We start from the raw sequence: 22,896 nt of genomic DNA on the forward strand, positions 1-22,896 counted from the left end.
TCTTTTCTAAAAGTAAAATATGTCAGTGATTTTAATTATTATTTATAACACAACTGATTTTCTTATGAGATATTGTAGACATACAAAAAGGTATATTTCATTACCTTTTTTATCCAAATGGTGCTGTGCAATTATTATTGCCCTTTATATCTGGTTCTTGTCATTGAACATTTTAGTAGTTGTCCCTTGATTTTTGTGTTCTCTTGCCTCTTTTGTAATTTAGGTGTAGTGATAAATAACTTCTTGTTGGAATCAATACCTTAGAACTTTGTTAATAGGGAAATTAACGTTATAAGAAAGGTATATACATTTCTGTAAGTAAATATCCTTAAGGAATGTAAACTTCTATTACAAAATGATGGCGTGCATCTAAAATCATAGAAGGCACCATAATTACTTCAGTAATAACCTTAACACTGGTGTCTGAGATGAAAGGACTTGGTTTATGTGTGTGTGTTCACGAGTTTCTGAAGATTGTGGTAGAAATAGAGTATCCCCTTTCTATAGCTGTACTTGGTCATTTTATGTATTTCTTTGTCTTGTATTTATAGATTTATAGATGAGTTCTGTCTTTACATAGTACAGTTTTATGCTCCTAAGGATACATTTAAAGAAATGTCAAAAACAGCAGCTGCAGTGACACATTTTCCACAGTGCCCTGTCGGTTATGGACTCTGCTGGAGGGTTCATTCTGTCTGTAGTTAGGATAACTAATGTGGGCTCTAGCTTGAATTTTTGTTTTATTCCTCTGCTCATCTCTGCTGGTTCTATATAAATGAAACAGAGTCTGAGTGAAACTGTGTTCATGTTAAATTTTTTGTAAGTAGTGTTTTGATTTCTTTGTTAGAAGAAGATGTACCCATTTCTGTTGGGTGAGCTATTTGTTCAATTTGAAATTTAAGTAGTACTAGAAGTATGAAAGATGCAGAGATGTATATAAATGGAAAAATGTATAGTGTTTCTTAAACAGATGTTACAGCTTGATTTTCTTAACATAACTAAAGCTGTGTTATACAAATTATGCTCTCAATATTTTTAAAAGCATTTTAATTAAGTAATATAAATATTCTGATAGGATTGATTATAAGTATTTTCTTTTGTTAGTGGTCAAGTGGGTTCTCGAAGTCCTTCTATGATTAGTAATGATTCTGAAACCTTAGAAGAATGCATGGTGTGCTCAGATATGAAGAGAGATACACTTTTTGGGCCATGTGGACATATTGCTACCTGTTCTTTATGTTCTCCACGAGTCAAGAAATGCCTCATCTGTAAAGAACAAGTTCAGTCCAGGACAAAGGTAATGTATTTTTAATACAGTATTTTATCATTTTATGAAGTTCTTTCAGACTATAAATAATGATAAGTAAGATTATATGATACCATATGTCTGTTAAATTTCAGTCTAAGTGATTTAAATATAAGAATATATAATTTATTTATCAAGAGAATAATTTTGAGTTTCCTTCTTTAAATGTAAACTATAGAAGTTAAAAATAAAATCTACTATATTGCTTCCAAAGTCTCTTATAACCTAGAGATTTATTGGGTTCCATTTTTTATTGTAGTTACATATATTTTATACTTTTTTTTGAGTACATGGACTCTTTATAAAAGACCACTTGATTTTTTTTTTTTTTTTTTTTTTGGTAGAATGTCATACATTCTGGATTTGATTGTTTTAGCATAGTGTCGTTTAATTTGTCTCCTTATCCTCTGTGTTTCCTGTAAACTCTGTTTGATCTAATGGCTTGATTAGAATCCGCTTAAACATTTTGGGCAAGAAATTCTCATAGATGATGCTACTCACTTTGTATTGAGTCCCACCAAGAAGCAGATAAAGTCTGATCATCTTGCTGTTAGTGAAGGCCAAATTCTGTATCCACTCTGAACTTTTTATCTTGTCTGACTCTTTGCTTTTTGAGAAATATTATTCTTTTTCTTGGTTTCTGATTCCATCCTTTTCCTGTGTAACTTAGTGCTTTATCATAACTGTACCATCTTCTCCATTTTGGCTGTACTAAAATAATTGATTTTCCTTTTTAGTTTTTCCATATGTGTATGTAAGTGGGATTTAAGTTTTTTACAAATGATTTTTCTTAAGATGAGTAGCTTAAACCAAAAGATATGTTTGGTTTTCTTTGGTTTCATTTGTGAAATTTATACTCTTTTTTCATTCCCTTCTTATTATTCTCATTTTCCCCTGATGTTTCTTAAGCTGTTCATTTACCTTCATTAATTAGAAAGGAGCTGCACTAATTCTTATAATAAATTAGCTGGCAGTGACTTAAAAGGCGTTATCTTGGCAGTGATTTGTACACTTTCATAGGGAACCTTAAGACTAGAAGACTGTTCCTTCTAAGCAACAGTTTGGGAATGAATCTGAAAGAATTTAAGCCATTTTCTTATTTTTAGATTGATCTGTGTATTCTGCTGTTACACTTGAAACTTTTTGTGTTAGATTAAACCCATTTCAGCAAATCTTTATTGAGCCCTTGTTTTGTAGTTAAGACAGAGGTATACATAATTCCTTACTAAAAAATTGTAACCTACTGAGACTTAGATTAAGCTACTCTGCCATATAAGATGGTGTAGGTGCGTTAAGAGAGATATAAGTGAATTCAGAACCCCAGGTTGCCCGCTGGAAGCCCCAGCTCTAGGATTCACAGTTGAAAAAATTGAGGCTCAGAGACATTCACTCAGAATATCAAACATAGATCTCTTGATTCTTAAATCCTTGTTCTTTCTGCTGTGTGGTGATAGACAGACACAATTAAGAACTGTCTATGGAGGGAAGATTGATGGAACACGGGAGGAATATGTTGTCATTCTGTTTTAGACTACTTTTCACTTCCAAGAATTAGTAGACTGTCAGTTTGACTTTCAGATTAAGAAATTTTCAAACCTGTAGAAAAGTACAAAAAGTAATATACCCACTAGATAGATTTGCCAGGTTAGCTGCAGAGCCTTTGAATATAAAGAAATAGTGACCCCAAGTGGTTAAAGGATAATGAACATCTTCATTAAGATAACAACAAATTATAAAACTAGTATTTAGAGGAAGGGGAATAAACAAACCTTGTCTCTTTAGCAATTAAAGAAATGTAAATAAAAAATTATGAATTACCATTAACCATTCCTGTCAAATTAGCATAAGTAACATTTTACAAATGCTAGCCAGGAAAGTGGAAAATGAACACTCTCTTAAACACTGCTGGTGGTGGAATAAATGGGTTCATGATTTTGAGAGACCATCCTGACAATATTTATGAGCGTTTATAGTAAACCTACTCTTATTTGGTAATTCTTTTCCTGGGAATATAACCTGAGGAAGAAATCCAAAGGGGGAAAAAGTTAAGGCTACAAAGATTTTTAATACTATATATATATATATATATTATATATATATATTTATATATATATATATACACATATTATATATATTAAGGGATTTGGTAAGTAAATGATTGTTTAATCAATTTGCTAGATTATTTTAAACTTTTTATGAACAATTCAGATGTATAAACAGTTGCTTTGGAAATCTTTTAAAGAAATAGCACATCATTGTATAGAGAGAAGAAAAGAATTATCATGCTTTGGACACTGATGTTGTATTAGGCATTGAACTAAACATTCCACACATAATACCTGATTTACCCTTTACTACCCTGTGAAGAAAGGTTGTTCTTTATCATTCAGATAAAAAGAGCTGTGGCTCAACAATGTTAGATATATTTGTTATTAGTGGAGCTGTAGTTTGAATCTAGGAATATAAAAGATCTAGGAATCTAGGAATATAAAATAAACCCACCATGTCTTACTTCTTTCCCCTGTTACTCAGCTATGGAAATTCTACGTACAGAGCAAGGTATAAGTTGGGAGAGTCCGTGGAGAGCATGTGTACACTATTTGATTAGTTAGGTGAGATTATAGGTGACTGGTGGTCATCACTTTTGGACAGTAGTATGAAGTGCCACAGATATAGGTAAATGTGAACGTGTATCAGAAGAGAGGAGAACAGGTGAAAGATGAATGCGAAGCAAGGGCAGTGGGATGGGTGAGGGTAAGAAAAGCCAAGAGCCAGGTTGAGAAGTAGCTACGCACTCAAAACTCTGAAGAAGTGGAGATGAAGAGGAGGTAAAGTTGAGAGAAATTGTGAATAGGTTGTGGAAGTCTTGTGGCGTTAGAGATTAGGGAGAAAGAACAGCCCAAAGCCATGCACTCCCACCAGTGTAGGGGAGCTAACCAAGTCCAGGGAAAGTTCCTCCAATGTGAACAAACAGAAATTCCACATGGGCTCTGGCCGTCTGCCAATCTGACTGGGTTTTTATTAATATTAGAAACCTAGCTTATATTTATTTTTATACTTCTTTATTGGGTTTTTTGAATTTTTCTGTCAAATTAGTTTTTGGGGAAAAAAAGTCTATTTTGGTCTTTCTTCCCACAGAGGAAATGTAGTTTTCTTTATCATTCTTTGAGACAGGTAGGGAGACTAATATGGAAATAGAACCTGTGAAGGGTCAGGGTCTATAAGGGTAAAAAAATGAGTAACCAAAAGAGTAGAGGACCGAGGAGGAGTACATATTAAGTTTCCTGTGCTGAGAGTGTTGCCGTATCGAGGAAATACACTTGGATACAAAAGGAACTGTTAGAGTTGGGAGATTTATCTATAGATGTTCACACTTGTGCTGTAACCACTTTTTTGTAGATTGAAGAATGTGTGGTATGCTCTGACAAGAAAGCAGCTGTTCTTTTTCAGCCTTGCGGACACATGTGTGCTTGTGAGAGTAAGTAGCCTATACAAAACTTACTCAGTATAAAAATAGAAAATAACACAAATTATAGCTTGGAGTGTTTTGTTTTGTTTTAATAACCCTTGAACAAAAACACTGGTGGCCTCTATTATTACCTTCCATCTCTTCTTCTGTACTATGTGTAATGTCACCTGTGTCCTTCCTTGCTCCTGAGTGTTAGCAAAGACAGAATAAGCTATCTTCTACTAACTCACCTTTTGATTCATTTGTATCAGCACAAAATGATCTCCTCACACACAATAGAAATTTATTTCCAAAAATGAATTTCGAAACATTTAGTCTAGCCCTGCTCACATAAAAATTAGCACATCCTCATTTGTCTTCACCTTGATAGTGCCCTCCTGCATACTTTCCCCACTACTGAGAACCACCACAGCAACTATTTGGCGGTATAATGTCTGGCCTTCTTAATCTTTCTTAATCTTTATGTCAGAAGAGGTTATAGGACTTTTGGGGAGAATATATTAAAGTACAAGTGATGTTTTAAAATATCTCTTAAACATATTCTCTCAAAGGCCTTTGCTTTTTTTTTAAAAAAAAAATTAACATACAATGATTATTGATATATATAACATATAATGATTAACATTAATGATTATACTGCCCCAGGGGTACAGGTCTGTGAATCATCAGGCTTACATATTTCACAGCGCTCACCACAGCACATACCCTCCCCAGTGTCCACATCACCCAGCCACCCTCTCCCTACCTCCCCACCCCAGCACCCCTCAGTTTGTTTCATGAGATTAAGAGTCCCTTATGATTTGTCTCCCTCCCTATCCCATCTTGTTTCATTTTTTCATTCCCTACCCCCAGGACCCCCCCTGCCCTGCCTCTCAAATTCCTCATATCAGAGAGATCATATGATAATTGTCTTTCTCTGATTGACTTATTTCGCTCAGCATAAACCCTCTGTTCCATCCATGTCTTTGCAAATGGCAAGATTTCATTTCTTTTGGTGGCTGCACAGTATTCCATTGTAGATATGTACCACATCTTCTTTATCCATTTATCTGTTGTTGGACATCTAGGTTCTTTCCATAGTTTGGCTATTGTGGACATTGCTGCTATAAGCATTCGGGTGCATGTTCCCCTTCAGATCACTACATTTGTATCTTTGGGGTAAATACCTAGTAGTGCGATTGCTGGGCTGTAGGGTAGCTCTATTTTCAACTTTTTGAGGAACCTCCATGCTGTTTTCCAGAGTGGCTGCACCAGCTTGCATTCCCACCGACAGTGTAGGAGGGTTTCCCTTTCTCCGTATCTTCGCCTTTGCTTTTTATACTTCCCTTTGTTCTTTACATATTCATGTACTGTTCAACATTCTCCTCTAACTTTTGTTTTCATTCAATCAATTCATCAATGAAGGATTTTAAGCAAGTTTAACAATTTATACCTTACTTATTAAATGGGCTCAATGTTAAGCATGGTATTTCCTATTTTAAAATGGTTCAAGGGGCACCCGGGTGGCTCAGTTGGTTAAGTGTCTGCCTTCATTCAGCTCAGGTCATGATCTCAGGTCCTGGGATCGAGCTCCCAGTGGAGCTCCATGTTGGGCTCCCTGCTCAGTGGGGAGTCTGCTTCTCCCTCACCCTCTGTCACTCCCTTCAGCTTCCCACTTGTGCACTCGCTCTCTCATAAATAAAATCTTAAAAAAGTTCAGTCAGTAGGTATTGATTTTCAGTATAATGTTTAAGTAATACACAAATTGTATGATAGATTAATCTCATTGGCATGGATTTGCTTTAAGCCTTGGTGATTTTTTCATTCTGATAGGAGCTCATCAGCTAAAGAAAGGATCAAGGTTTCCTCCTGTAACATTCTCCTCACATAATTGTTTTTGTTTTCCAAAGACTAGTATAATGGCTATTATCAACTGTAGGAGGACTTATGGATTTCTGTCTTAAGTAAAAAGAGCTCAGGTTACTTTAGTTTTCATAGTCTAGGGGCTAGCAAACTTTCTCTTTAAAGGGTCAGATAATAAATTTTTGACTCTGTGGGCCGTGTGTTCTGTAGTAACTACTTAAAACTCTTTCCTGTTACTCAGCTATGCCATTATAGTGCAAAGACAACCATAGATGATAGATATGTCAATGAATAGGTGGGAATGCTTTTCATTAATACTTTATTCACAATAACAGGTACCTGGGGGCACCTGGGGGGCGTAGTCTGTTAAGCATCTGTCTCTTGATCTCAGCTCAGGTCTTGATCTCAGGACTGTGAATTCAAGCCCCTTTGCCTAGGGCTGCACATTGGGTGTGGAGCCCACTTAAAAAAAAAAAAAAAAAAAAAAAAAAAAAGTCTGAGCAAAAATAGGCACCTGGTTGGGTTTGGCCTGGAGGCTGTAGTTAGGCATCTCCCCCCCCCCCCCCCCCCCGTCCTGGACCTAAGTGAGACCTACAGAGACTTGAAAGCTGGTTATAATAAGTAGTTGATAATACAAATTTTTAGCCCTGCTGTGGTACTTTCTCCAGGAGTTTCCCAAAGTTTTTACATTGTCTTTTCATTCATATGTAACAAGAGTAGCAGCTAACTTTTATTAAGCTCTTACGTTGTACTAGTCATTTTTTTTTTTGAGAGAGAGAGCGCACGTGCGTGAGCACCAGGGGAGGGGCAGAGGGAGAATTTTAAGCAGTTTGTCTCCACATCTAGCATGGAGCAGGGCATGGGGCTTTATTTCATGACCCTGAGATCATTACCTGAGTTGAAATCAAGAGTCATACCCCGGGGCACCTGGGTGGCTCAGTGGGTTAAGCCTCTGCCTTCAGCTCAGGTCATGATCTCAGGGTCCTGGGATTGAGCCCCACATCGGGCTCTCTGCTCAGCAGGGAGCCTGCTTCCGCCTCTCTCTCTGCCTGCCTCTCTGCTTACTCGTGATCTCTCTCGTCAAATAAATAAATCTTGAAAAAAAAAAAAAAAAAGTCATACCTCTAACCCACTGAGCCACCCAGGTGCTCCAGATATTTTAATCTCTTTTAGAGTGTTTCCTCATTTATTTTCACAACACTAAGAAGTAGATTGTTTTCTCCATTGTGTAGACACATGGTTAAACATCTATTTGCTAAGGAAGATGCAATTGAGGTGGAAAATGCCTGTCTTTCAAGGACTGTATAGTGAAGCACTTAGGCATTACCTACATCCCAGGAATGTGAAGCAGAGTATTGGAACCTTGAAGAGTACAAAATGGTGCCTTGACAGGCCAGAAGGAGGAAAGAATGTATCTGTTTTGGAAGGAAGGAAGAAAGATTTTATATAAGCAATATAACAACCTAACATAATAGTTAAAAGAATTTGAGATAATTGTGGTTATATATTATGCAGTGAGCCACTTAAATTAGTTGTTTAAATTTTTAAGAAAAAGATTTGCTCTCAGATATAAGACAAATCCCATTCTGACTGGTGTGAGGTGATATCTCATTGTGGTTTTGATTTGTATTTCCCTGATGGCGAGTGACGTGGAGCACTTTTTCATGTGTCTGTTGGCCATCTGGATGTCTTCTTTGCAGAAATGTCTGTTCATGTCCTCTGCCCATTTCTTGATTGGATTGTTTGTTCTTTGGGTGTTGAGTTTGCTAAGTTCCTTATAGATTTTGGATACTAGCCCTTTATCTGATATGTCGTTTGCAAATATCTTCTCCCATTCTGTCAGTTGTCTTTTGGTTTTGTGAACTGTTTCCTTTGCTGTGCAAAAGCTTTTGATCTTGATGAAATCCCAACAGTTCATTTTTGCCCTTGCTTCCCTTGCCTTTGCCGTCAGAATGGCTAAAATGAACAAGTCAGGAAATGACAGATGCTGGAGAGGATGTGGAGAAAGGGGAACCCTCCTCCACTGTTGGTGGGAATGCAAGCTGGTGCAACCACTCTGGAAAACAACATGGAGGTTCCTCAAAATGTTGAAAATAGAACTACCCTATGACCCAGCAATTGCACTACTGGGTATTTACCCTAAAGATACAAACATAGTGATCCGAAGGGGCACGTGTACCCGAATGTTTATAGCAGCAATGTCTACAATAGCCAGACTATGGAAAGAACCTAGATGTCCATCAACAGATGAATGGATAAAGAAGATGTGGTATATATACACAATGGAATACTATGCAGCCATCAAAAGAAATGAAATCTTGCCCTTTGCGACGACGTGGATGGAACTAGAGCGTATCATGCTTAGTGAAATAAGTCAATCGGAGAAAGACAACTATCATATGATCTCCCTGATATGAGGACATGGAGAAGCAACATGGGGGGGTAGGAGATAGGAGAAGAATAAATGAAACAAGATGGGATTGGGAGGGAGACAAACCATAAATGACTCTTAATCTCACAAAACAAACTGGGGGTTGCTGCGGGGAGGTGGGATTGGGGGAGGGGGAGCGGGCTATGGACATTGGGGAGGGGAAGCGAACCATAAGAGACTATGGACTCTGAAAAACAACCTGAGGGTTTTGAAGGGTCAGGGGTGGGAGGTTGGGGCAACCTGAGGGTTTTGCAGGGTCAGGGGTGGGAGGTTGGGGGAACAGGTGGTGGGTAATGGAGAGGGCACATTTTGCATGGAGCACTGGGTGTTGTGCAAAAAGAATGAATACTGTTACGCTGAAAAAATAAATAAAATGAGAAAAAAAAAAAAAAAAAAGACAAATCCCAGATGAGATTTCTACTAGCATTAGCTCCTACCTAGTGCATTATGCGTAAAGCAGCATCAGACCCATCTCTCTTTAGGCCTTGACATGAGATTGGCCTTGATTACCCTTCTCTGTCCACTGGCATAAGTACCATTGGGAGTATGTCCCCCATTTTGTCCACGTCTGTGGTTTTGTGCTTTGTTAAAGTTTAGTGCCTGATCATAAATTATCCCTGCAGGAGAGGGTGGTGGGGAGGGTAGCACATTGGGGAGGGTATGTGCTATGATGAGTGCTGTGAAATGTATAAACCTGGTGAGTCACAGACCTGTACCCCTGGGGATAAAAACACATTATATGTTTATTTAAAAATTTAAAGATTAAAAAAAAAACGCAGCAAAAAAATAAATTATCCCTGGATACCTGTCACTGTTGTCATTTATTTTCCGTGTTTTTGAAATGATAAAGACACTTGGTGCATAGACTAAGAACATGGAGTATACTTTCATAGTAAATGCTAATGGGAAAGGATATATTGAACTATATGCTTTTGTAAATAATTAACATCTAGATGTAGAATTAACAGTCACAACCTGTAATTGTGCCTAAGCATTTCTTCTTTGGGATGGGAGAGCATTCCTCTGATATATAAATATTAGAAAGTCCATTATGATACGTATCTGATGTTTTCTTGACTGCTACATTGAAAAAGTAGTTACTAAACAATTTCCTTATTAGATTACATCAGTTTACTAGAAAGAGAGGGAAGAGAATTCTTCAACATAATTTATGTGAGCAACCATATAATAAATTCTATATTAGTTAAAACTTAGAAGTATCTTTTTCCTTTATTCTCAAGCCTTAAGATCTTGACATATTTTTTATTAAAAAAAAAAAACAAAACAGAGGGGCCCCTGGGTGGCTCAGTGGGTTAAAGCCTCTGCTTTCGGCTCAGGTCATGATCCCGGGTTCCTGGGTTCGAGTCCCGCATCAGGCTCTCTGCTCAGCAGGGAGCCTGCTTCTCCTCCTCTGCCTGCCTCTCTGCCTACTTGTGATCTCTATGATATAAATAAAATCTTAAAAAAGAAAAACCCAGAAAAATCCCTTTTCACAATTTGTCTAATGTGTTGGAAAATGTCATTATTTTCATAACAATGGGCTCTCTCTTCTAGAAGCTGCCTATGGAGAATATACATTCATAGGTTGATAACATTTTAAGAAGGTAGAATCGTGTATTCATAAGTCATTTGATGTTTATCTCGGTGTGAGATTTCAGTTATAAAACTGAGAAGGGCAGCCCTCTTGTTTGCTTTGTCTCTTGTAAGGAGTATCCTATTGTTCTTCTGCAGACTGTGCTAGTCTGATGAAGAAGTGTGTGCAGTGTCGGGCAGTAGTTGAACGAAGAGTGCCTTTCATTATGTGTTGTGGAGGGAAAAGTTCAGAAGATGCTTCTGATGACATCTGTAAGTGTATTTTCTTGAGCTTTTTCTTACTTTGTTTTCTTGTTGGGACTTTCATGAAGATCTCGTCTCATGTGTAGTACACTATTGCCTTGTAAAGCACAGGGTACGTGAGCCGAATCTACAGAGGAACAGGTGGGGTTTGCTCTTGTTACAGGAAACTTGAAATTTTATTTTTCTAGCTTACCTCTGATAGAACTTGAAGCATTTGCCTTTTGACAAACTTCTGTGTAGGATATAAGGAAAATTATTGTATTCTTGCTTAAAGAAAATGTGCTCTTTTTAGGATTAAATTTAGTGTATCTTGGCAGAATAGCATATTACAAATTATTTTTTCAGTTCCACAAGCATTAATGCCTCATTCCTTTGTGTAGCAGGTTTTACCTAGTGCATGTCCGTATTTTATAGAGTAGTATTTATTTGGGACAGAGTAACTGTAGATATCCTGAAGTGTAACTCAGTGAAGAAGCGGAAAAATAAAAAGTAAGTTATTTACTTTTCAATCTTCTTAATACTATAGCTGTATAAAAATATTTTTCATCTCTGCACTGGGTATAATATTGGATGGTATTTTTTATTTTTTGTTCTGTGTACACATGAGGAAGAACATTAGCATAATCACTTTTGCCCAGGACTTTCTGTCTTTATCAGCAGTAGAGTAGAATAAAAATCCCACGGACAAATTAACTAGAGTTAAGAGTAAAAATCTGGAGAGTAGTTAAAATTGAAATAAAAAATTTCCCACCATTTACCAGACTCACTGATCACAGCTTTTCTTTCATGGAGTTCCTCATCTCGAATCAATAGCAAGGAGGGTTGGGCAGGGGGAAGAAGCCTAGGTTTTTGTGTGTTCTTATAAACATCATGTAAGAGACTTTATAATTTTTGCTGCCAAAACTGGCTAAAAAGTGCTGTGCTGTCTATATTCGTCAGTTCGTACAACGCAGGAGCAGAGAAAACAAGCATAAAATGTATTTGTGAGCTTGCCAAAGGAAGCAGGTAGTACCTTGGAAAACCCAGAAATCTGTGTGTAGATTGTTGTCTAGCTGAGTTAAATCTAATTGGAAAATAATATGCAAACCTGTTTCTTTCTGAAAATTATAAATGAAGGAGTATAATATGAATGTCACTACTATATCTCTTGTCCATGAATGAGAAAAATTTTTAAAGAGGACTTTAATAATAGTCTTGTGTTTTTAATAAAGCAGTAATAATTTTAGAAATAAAAAATCATTGCTATGTCAAAACAATCATACATTAAAATATTTTATTTATATTATAGCAAGTGGAAATATTCCAGTGTTACAAAAGGACAAAGATAATACCAATGTCAATGCAGATGTGCAGAAGTTGCAGCAGCAGTTACAGGACATTAAAGAGCAGGTAATAATGATTTTTCTTCTTGGTAAATGATGATTCTAAGAATGGCACTCAATATTTTTCTATAAAACTACTAGTGTCTTATGTAGTAATCATGTTTTATATTAGGGTATCAATTATAGTATTTGAATATTTGCAAAAGGTAATATGATTCAAAGATTTAATCAGGTACTTCCCAAACTAAGAAACGCATGGGTGACCAATAAATGTGAAAAATGCTCAATCAGATTAGTCATCAAGAAATGAAAGTTGGGGTGCCTGGCTGGCTCTCTCAGTAGAGCATGTACTCTTTTTTTTTTTTTTAATTTTTTTAAAAAGATTTTATTTATTTGACAGAGATCTCAAGTAGGCAGAGAGGCAGGCAGAGAGAGAGGAGGGGAAGCAGGCTCCCTGCTGAGCAGAGAGCCCAGTGTGGGGCTCTATCCCAGGACCCTGGGATCATGACCCAAGATGAAGCAGAGGCTTTAACTCACTGAGCCACCCAGGCGCCCCGAGCATGTAGTCTTGATCTTAGGGTCGTGAGTTTGGGCCCTGCTTTGGGCATAGATCTTACATTAAAAAAAAAAAAGAAGAAATGAAAATCAAAACTACATTTAGGTGTCTTTTCTCACCTGACTGACTGCATGGAAGACTCAGTGTTAGAAATTGTCAGTACAAAGTGTTAGAATATGTAGCAGCCGCAACTCACGTACTGCTGTTGGGAATATAAATTAGTAAAAACACTTTGGAAAAGTTTGTCATTATAATCATATAATTAAGCAGGATATTGTTTGGGGACACAAACTTGGAAACAATTGTACAGATGCTGTTTAAAACCAAGGGTGGTGGTTTTCTTGGCTGGGATGGCGGGAAGGGAGCACAAGGGACATTTCTTTATAAAGGGATAGAGAAAGTGCTGATTACATACGTCTGATCAGTTTGTGAACTTTTATCAAACTGTACATTTATGATTTGTGCACATTTCTGTATAGATGTGATACTTAGGTAGAAAGTAGAATACACACACACATATACACATATACATATTCTCTCTTTCTCTCACACACATGCACACCATAAAGAAAAGCAAAGGAAGGAAAAATGCACTATTTAGAATAGTTGGTATCAGTGAGGGGTAGATGGAAAGCATTTGGGAGGATGTATGGAGTAGCTTCAAAAGATAGGGTAGCATTCCATCCTTTAAACTTGTTCTTCATATCTTATACATGCGAACAGAAGTACTCTTTTATCTATTCAGTATTTAATAGCGGCAACAGTAAAATAAAGAAGTTAGTTAAAACTTACTACATATATAATAGGTAAAGTCTTTCTGCCACCTGCCGCAGCCTTATCATTTGACCCAGCAATTAAATCAGATCCAAAGGATTGAGAAGCAGAGGGTGTTATTTCTTTAGTTTGGGTATCACATCAGTGTTGCTGTGCAGTTGTTAATAATCACTTTTGTCTTTTCTACTGAATATAAGAAAGTAACATAGTCACTAACTAGGATAACTAATGACCCTTGTGATAGAGTAATATGGTAGCTACAGTAATTTAGAATGAAGCATACATATATATATATACTAGGAATTTAAACACCCATGTGAAAAGATGAAAACTCTGACTAAGCTAGTTTTTTTTTGAAATCTCACACCTAGTAATGCTTACTGTATAGTGAATTCAAGATAAACATGGATTTACCAGTTCTTACGTAGGAACATAAAAATAGAAATATATTTTGCTCATTCTAATATAAAATAGAACATTTCAGAAATCTGGATTCAGAAATCCAGAAGCTTTTCAGAATCTCATTTCCTTTCCCATGAGACACTTACAGAAAGGTAAAACTGATTTATGAATACATCTTCTGTGAAAAGCATTTCGTCTCCTAATTGTGAATTAAAATTGTTCTTAAAATGAATAATGGCACTTTTTGAGCCCTATTATATATCCTTAAAATTCAGCTCTACCTTTACCCAGGTTTAGCACTCCAAAGAAGTTCCTTCTCCCTTAAATAATCTTCATGACCGTATTATGTCACTAAAATATTTAATTAATTATAGGAAATTCATTTTCTGAGGATTGATGAAATTTCTTGCAGGGACTCCTTCAGGATTACCAAGACAAAGCAGCTGAATAACCCTTTTTAAATTTTAAATCTCCAGTCTTTCTGTTACCCCAATGTAATATCATGTGGTATTAAGCATATATTAATCTCAAATTAATATATGGCTGTGTGCAGATGTATTTACTTTTGGATATAAGAGTTATTAATTAACTGTATATAACTCATGAAAATTTAAGGGAAAAGAACTATTTTAATGGCACTAAAAGACTGGTTTGGCGTTTTAAAATAAAAAAATACAATTTTCTACAACTTTGTTTCTCAAACTTTAAGTTAGATAAATAAGAAAATTTACTTTAGAAGACTGTGGTTAACAATTTAGATTATAATTCCTTCCCCCACCCACCACAATGCTCCCTGGTATTGTCGATGTTGGTTAACTATATTTCATATAGGCTTTAGGTTTATTGATTTAGACATTCTTTTTCAGTTATTTCATTTATGTGTTATTTGGGAAAAGATGTAATTCAGAATGAAGTATTGTGGTATATTAAGGTAAAATATATTTTTATAACTATAAAGTATGAAATATGTTATTGTCAATCAGTATCTTTCCTAGAGTGTTTTCACAGAAGTACTCCTAACATACTTCAAAATTTTTCTGAGTTCCTGAAGTTACATTTATTAATATGTAACTAAGGCTAATTGTTTTTAACTTAAGGGAGTTCTACATTAATAGTAATCCAGGGAAGCATGTTTCAGAGCAAGAGCCCTAGGCTCCAGAACCCCGTTCACACCGTGGAAAGTGTTTAGCCCCACCAAAGCCTCAATTTCTTCGTTTTTAAAGTGGGAGTGATAATAGGGTTGAGATTGTATCATAGTGTGTGGCATGTGTTTTTAGGGACATCTCTTCACTTCTCCCCTTTTCCAGTAGGCCTGATATATTGTCATATTTTCGTATAAGAACAGCATAGTACCCCAGAGTTGGGGAATTAGACTAAATGTGGCTATTTTTGTCCATTTCCTATTGGATTTTGGCATTTGCATTTTTAAAAAGATTTTGTTTATTTATTTGAGAGAGAATGAGAGAACACGAGAAGGGGGAGGGTTAGAGGAAGTAGCAGACTCCCTGCTGAGCAGAGACCCCCCCCGATGTGGGACTCGATCCCAGGACTCCAGGATCATGACCTGAGCCAAAGGTAGTCGCTTCACCAACTGAGCTACCCAGACACCCCATGGCATTTGCATTTTTTATTTTATATATATTTATTTTAGGTAGTGCCTTTGATATAGTCCTGACAGTACAATCAATATTTCTCTTTTATAGGAATGACATTTTAACTGTTTAAGATTTTTAAAATTGGGTGTCTCGGTGGCTCAGTCACTTAAACGTCTGCCTTCAGCTCAAGTCATGATCCCAGGTCCTGAATGCAGTCCCACATTGGGCTCCCTGCTCAGCGGGGCATCTACTGCTCCCTCTGACCCTCCCACCTCTTGTGCTGTCTCTCTTTCACTCTCTCTCTCTGAAATAAATAAATAAAATCTTGGGGAAAAAAATAAAAATTTTTAGATTAAATTTTTATTTTAGAGTAACAAAAGATTGAAACAGCAAAAGAAAATGATGTTACAAAATTATAACCTATTACAGTTTCAAACCATAAAATGTCTCAGCATTTATTACTTTGTTATCTCACATTCCAGACTATGTGCCCTGTGTGTTTGGATCGTCTAAAGAATATGATTTTCCTCTGTGGCCATGGAACGTGCCAGCTCTGTGGAGACCGAATGAGTGAATGTCCTATTTGTCGCAAGGCTATTGAACGAAGGATTCTTTTGTATTAAGAAACTGTGTTTTCTTAGCTGAAGTATTTGGTCATGAGCTCTTAGTAAGCCATTAAGCTAGTTGGAGGTTCTAATGAATTAATTTTTAATATCATAGTTTCTTTCCTAGAGTGTAATTAGACTGTAAATGTGCCAGAACAAAAAACCTCTACAAGACAGTGTTTGAAGTTGTGGATTTTGTTTTTGTTTCTTTTAATTTGAAACATCAAATCCATGTAATTCATAGGTAATTTACTTATCACTTCTAAGGGGAAAATCCTTTAAGGATCTCCTGTTATTTTTGTTTTTATTGCAGTTTTTTTCTTATAGTTTATAAATTTGTAAGACCTCAAGAAATGTAGTTCCTTATGATCAGCTATCCTTCAGTTTATATGATTTTACACAGTGGGTTGACATAGGTACTCAAAACAGTCATGCATTGAATGAACAGGGCAAGTCAAACCATTAGGTCACATGTGTTAAATGACAAAATTAGGATATAAGTTATACATAGTTAATACTGCAGAGAGGATTATCTTTTTAAGATAAAAAGTTATACAAATGATTGATTCTGAATTTTTAGAGTAAATGGAAGCATGGAATGAGAGTAGTGACTTTGCATTTAGCTTAATTTCTAGACTTAAAAGGAACATTGTTTAACTTGAACCAAATTTCAAGATGATTGACGTGGAAAGGAAAAATAAGCAATCATAGTGGGGTACTGAAGTGGGGGAATTGGCCAGAAATGAGTACCTATTAACTGACCATTAACAGTTGCCTTTCATATATGTTAATCTATACACTGTTCTGTTTACCAGCCATTAAAAAAAAAAAAAAAGTCTGTGAAAGGTGTACCTCAGTTTTCCCTGTGGCTACTTATCCAGATTTAATCTGACCAGTGAAACAGTGTTGCCCTCTTTGGGCATCTGAGGTCTCATGTAGCTTTTCTTGTGTACTGAATAGTAGTACCCCAGTGATCTGAGAAGGATAACGCATTGTCCCAAAGCAGCAATCTTTTTCTTGTCCATATCTGTTCATTCTGACAGTGATACTGGTTCTGTTTTCATCATAAGCCCTACTTCCATTTTCTTTCAGTTGCTAAGGCTGGTAAGAAAACACTATCTTTATACCAACAGTGAGGATATTTAAATTGCCAGCAGTATCCAAGACATAGTAAGTAACCTAATAATAAATACTTATTTTAGAAAGCATGACCAGGACATTTACAGAAATATGTCTGATTACCTGTAGTTTCTTTTTTGTTTGTTTGTTTTTTTAAATTCAGACTGATTCTAGAGCAATTGGTCATTTTCCCGCCTTTGAATGAGTAGTCTTACTCTGTCTATAGGACAAATCTACATTTAATAAGTGTTTTGGGGTCATTGCTGCTAGATTATAAAAATATCAGCTGTTTACAGTGATGTCTACTATATACTGTGTACAGGCTTATTCCTAAGGGTGTAGTTATCTGGTATTTTTTTCCTTTCTTTGATTCTGGTTCTTCTTTTCTTCTTCTTCTTCTTTTTTTTGTTTTTTTGTTTTTTTGTTTTGTTTTGCTTTGTTTATTTCTGTTGTTACAACAACTAAATTTAAGAATATTCCTGGCAAGTTAATGGCTTTTGCCTTTGCAAGTCCTGGTGAAAATAGTGGTGAGCTTTGCTGGCTGATTTTGTAGTCTCAGTAATTCCATATCTGTGTTTAGCTGAATAACTTAGGATTTAGAACAATAAAATTTTTATAAATTTTAAATTTGAAAATTTATATGGGTTCTGTTATCAATAAAGGGCCAATGAGGCTATTTTTTAAGCCATATTTTAAAGTTATAGAAAGATAGAACATCTGACATGATGTTCACTTAACGAAATAGACTTTTTTCTTTCTGATTTGAAAATAGCAAAAGTCAGGATTTTTTTTTTTTCCATGCCATAGGCTGCCCGTCTCTTTTCCACTAGATCAGCTGGAGAGGAGGAAACACCTGGCTGAATCGTGCATGGTTTGGCCATCCAGTGAATTCTGTGGTCTAGAGCTCTACTTTACTTAAAATCCTTTTTGTCTTTGGAGCTTGCAGTGCTTAAACTTAGATCCCTAAAAGACAATTTCATTTTCCACACTAGTTTATTTCTTCCACATACATATAAAATGCAATTAACGTAAACTATTACAGAGTCATAAGGTTGCTATATTGTAATGCTGTGTACTTGTGGATTTTCTATATTTGTACCACTTTGAAATTTGTTCAGTGAATAGAAGGTATTTCTCTATTCATGTTTTCAAGTATCTGAAAAATTATTTTAAGTTTATTTTGTGTTTGTGAGCAAGAATAAGATTAAGAACTGAGTTGTTTAAATGACCTTCTTCTAATTCTGTGAAATCGCTACCTCTTATATGTCTCTTAGCAGCACTTTCCCAGTTAGATATGTTTCCTTCTCATCAGCTCATCATCATGTGCCTCAGAAGAGCTTTTACTTTTCCTAGAATCATTAAATAAAACATAGCAGACATTCATTCAAAAACGTATTTATTGGGCCTCAGGGGCTAGATAACACAATGTTGAAAAAATGGTCACCATCTTAGCACACACAGAATCTATCATGCAGCAGTTGTGCATTTGAAGAAATCTAGAGCCAAGAAGGGATCCAAAGGTACTGATAACATTTCTTCCTAATGTTTCAGAAGAGTTGTCATTAAGTAGCATTTGGATTCCTTCTCTGTACCCCTTCCTCCTACTATGTATTCTCCTCTAAGACTATCAGCTTTGTTGCCAGAAACTCACACCCAACTTACCAGATGGTGCTATTCTACTCTTTTTTGTTCACATAATTTAACGTTCTTGCTGCTTATACTATATATGTATTTAATTTTATTGGGAGCAAGAAGGCTTTTCAAGAGAGGCTCATTTTGCATTAGTGTAGGAATAGTATATTAGACAAATGTTTAGTTTAGCTGGCCAAATCATAATTAGACAAGATGTTTGTAATTTTAAAACATTGCAGATTGACCAGCTAGTTATTGAGACATAAGATTAATTGATGTTGAAAATAGTGTTCTTAAATTTGTTATCTTTGATGGCTTCAACCTGTAAGAGCATTTTAGCATATTGAAATGCATGCTGCTTGAGATTTGTCCAATTGGAATTTCAAAGCTTGCTGGGTCATGTTCTTGTTTATTATGAATTTTGGACCCTTTCTGACTAGGAATTAGTTACGCTTATAAACTAAGAGACTTAGTGGTGGGATAGGATAGAGAGACAGTACGGAGTTGAAACAAGTAAGAAAGAAAAGTCAGTGTTTGAATTTAGAGAAAGAAGGTTTAAGAATTCATGTAGATTTCATCAAAGCAGTAGGCAGAAAGAGTAGACTTGATAGAATAATAAAAAAGGTTTTTTTAGCCAGTTTTTAGTGTCATTTAATTGACAGTTGCTTTGTAAGCTATACAGTTTAATACATCTGGCTTTTTAAAAAAAGTCCAAAGGAAAAGCACCTATCCTGTCAGAGTATCTAAAATGATATAGTAATAATTTGTGTAAAAATTGAATTTTTGGAATAGAATTCTTCTTTGCATTTTTTTAATTGTAAAAACACTTAACATGAAATTTACCATCTTCATGATCTTTAAGTGTACAGGTCAGTAGTGTTAAGTATATTCATGATATTAAATGGCTATCCAAAACTTTCTCGTCTTGCAGAACTGAAACTTTATACCCATTAAACAACTCCCTTTTCTCTCCTCCCCCTGAATGGAATAGAATTTTCATTAAATATAAATCAAGAAACAACCTGAATTATCTTAATAGTTTGCTTGCGTTTGCAAGATTTAACGTCATAGTCTACATTAAGTTCCTAAATTTGGGGGATGACAGAATTTCTTCCCTTCCTCCCAACTGTTATAAATCACAATTGGGTTGGGGTTAAATGTCTGTTTATTGGAAGGGTTTGTTACTTCATTTGGAGCCAGGGTGGGGGTGGTGGGACACATTTTCAACATTAAAATTAGTTAGCTTTAAATTTGTAGTGAATGGGGAAGGTAATAGATTTTCACAGACTATGTGTGCCTTGTTGAAAATGTCAGTTGTCTTTAAGTCTCCTTGTAACAGTCTCAAAATACTTTTTTTCTCTCAAAAACGCAACCTAATTTTATTTGCTTGAATATTATGATAGGAATGCTTACTGATATTACTTGATAATCATGATAGCCTTGGAACTTATATATATATATATATATATATATAAAACTATAGCAGTATTAGTAATCACAGTTGTACTTCTTTAAAACATTAAATTTGAGGAAGAACTATTTAATACTGTCTCACGCGTACATTGTTTTGCCGTAGTGAGGGGGAAAATTCTTTAGATTGAGACTTAGTTTACTGATAAATGGTGTTAGTAGAGGATGAAACTAAAGTATGAGAATATGAACGAGTTAGTGGAGCTGATGAGTTAAAATTGTAAGTTGCTACATTGGTATTTTCTACCTCCTTTTCTGTCAGAGTATTTTCCAGCTTTTATTCTTTTTTGTGACTAAGGAAGAGATGGGAACCCGAGATTCAAATGGAAATTTTTATGTTGTTGAGGATTTAAGCAGTAGGTACAGGAAGGGTGATTTGCCACATCAATTTGGTGCATGAATCCATAATGAGAGGTGATGATGGACATGTACGAAGTGTGTAAGAAAGATAATATTGCTGAATGTTTTGCTTTTCCTGTACAGTCCACATGACTTTGTTTCATAAATGTGACTTCTTTCCTCCAAAATGCAAAATGGTCTTGTAATTTTCTATAAAATAAACAAATAGACCATTTTGTCTGAAATCTATAAACTTCAGGAAGCTATTGAAAGTTCTGACTCAGGGCTTTGTAACAGTTAAGCAGTTGTTAATTATGTTTTGGAAAATCCAGCTACATAATTCTTTAGTGCCTTGAAAGAATTATTAACTTGGCAACACTACAGAAACTCCCTACGAGGCTGTCTTTAGTGTGGGGTACCATCACACACGTGTTTATAAGGTGTATTGCTCAGCTTGTGTGATAGCAATACTGCATTGTGTACTGGGTTTGGGTAATTCTTTAAAGGAAGTTTTCTAGACTTGCACTTGATATTTGCTTTTTAAAAAACGGATTACTTATGGCCATGACACTGTTACCAGAAAAGTAATTCTGTAAGTCATTATGCAAAGTCATGTATAAGTAGCATCTGGGAAGAAGAGCTAGGGTTCATACAGTTGGCTGTTTTAATATGAAAGGAGGGTCTGTTTGGTAAACACAGATTGTCTTCCCCTCATGAAAAAAAGACCTTTTTTGTTCAAGTGATTTGGTTTAAAGGAAAATTTTTTAAGGAAATCATGGATTGCATGTTCTTAATGGTAGTCTTACCCTGAATCCACAAAATTGGTTTTCCGTACATTTCAGTATGCTTGTCATTCTAAATACAGTATATTCAGTGTGATAGAAAGTTTAATTGACACATAGCAGTGTTTGCTTTGTATTTTTTCCAGTGTTTTTAGCTTCCACTTGATTAAAGTCTTGCCTGTGAATATAGTTTCTGTACGGCAAATGATTCTTGCTTACTAGCTTTTGTTAAAAAACACTTAGCAAGAGCTAAGCTTTTAAAAATAAATGCAAACATTTACTATTAATAAAACTTAAAATTGTAATATAATGCTTTTCTCTGATCTTTTGAAAGTATTCCTTATATGAATTTTCATTTTTAAGGCGTTTGAAAACATATCTCAATATATCAGTTCTATTATTGGAAAGGAAATTATGTCTTTGAGAAACAAGTTACATACATCTCTACTCAATATAGGACTTAGATGCCTACATCTAGAAGGCTATCATTACACTTGTTTACATTTAAGGTACCTCTCTCTAAAGGGCCAAAGAAGTTTTTCATATTTTAACGCCTCACACTCTTTCAGGATATTGTGAAAGTAGTCTGAGTAGGATAAATTTGATAGAAAATCAGTCAACCAGTCAGGAAAACTCAACTTTTTTCTACAAAGGTTTATTCCTCTTCATAATTCAGGTGTAGATTTCATTTTCAGAACGTATACATTTTAAAGCAGTGATTTATTTGGCTTTTTAAGAAGTGTTTTGTGACTAAATCAGTAATTGAATGGTTTGAAGTCATTTTATTTCTCACGTTAATAGAAGCAGTTGTCATTATTGAGAGGTTGTCTGGTTCTAGTTCAAAAGATTCAGCATGTTTATCTGGAATGTTTAAGAGGAAAACCATCCGAAACAAAAATCTTTTAATTGTTTATTTGAAAAAAATGTGTATTCCAACTTCAAAATTGTGAATTTATTTTTGGATAACCTCTAACTGTATTTCTGTTGTTGTATAATTAGATATTTCATGGCAATATTTTCTATTGGAACTGTATAGGTTTTTAAAATAAAGACATTTTAGAAAATCTGATTTATATTTTTTATCATTGACAGTTACTCATCCTTCACAGAAATTCAAATTATTCGTTAGTCTTACAGTGTAGCATTTCCTAAACTTAATGACAGTGAGAACTTTTAAGTGGTACATTACAGAGTAGTGATAGTTTATAAGGTAGAATGAAGTCATGGATTAAAGTAGAGCACCAAAAATTATTTCAGGTATTTGCTGAAGAATGATCATTTGACAAATAATTTTTTTTCCCTCAAAAGTAGTTGAGGGCACCTGGGTGGCTCAGTGGGTTAAGCCTCTGCCTTCAGCTTGGGTCATGCTCTCAGGGTCCTGGGATTGAGCCCCACATTGGGCTCTCTGCTCAGCAG

General features: G+C 35.4%; 1 protein-coding gene across 3 annotated transcripts in view; it reads left to right on the top strand.

Moving 5' to 3' along the window:
* MIB1 (MIB E3 ubiquitin protein ligase 1) overlaps positions 1-20,355 on the top strand; it is a 138,077-nt gene extending 117,722 nt beyond the window's left edge. Inside the window, exons 17-22 of one of the 3 annotated variants that reach the window (XR_006821036.1) lie at positions 1,105-1,297; positions 4,706-4,784; positions 10,780-10,893; positions 12,173-12,273; positions 16,016-17,308; positions 18,065-20,355. Coding sequence is in view for 2 of the 3 variants with exons in the window: in XM_046024771.1 (XP_045880727.1) it covers positions 1,105-1,297; positions 4,706-4,784; positions 10,780-10,893; positions 12,173-12,273; positions 16,016-16,156 (628 nt within the window). In the remaining variant the exon portion in view is untranslated. Of the gene's footprint in view, positions 1-1,104; positions 1,298-4,705; positions 4,785-10,779; positions 10,894-11,264; positions 11,490-12,172; positions 12,274-16,015 lie in introns of those variants that run through there. The other 2 variants (XM_046024771.1, XM_046024772.1) reach the window with 2 other exon arrangements.
* Positions 20,356-22,896: the final 2,541 nt, after the last annotated feature.

The sequence above is a fragment of the Meles meles genome, chromosome 12 (assembly GCF_922984935.1).
Source record: "Meles meles chromosome 12, mMelMel3.1 paternal haplotype, whole genome shotgun sequence".
Classification (NCBI taxonomy): domain Eukaryota; kingdom Metazoa; phylum Chordata; class Mammalia; order Carnivora; family Mustelidae; genus Meles; species Meles meles.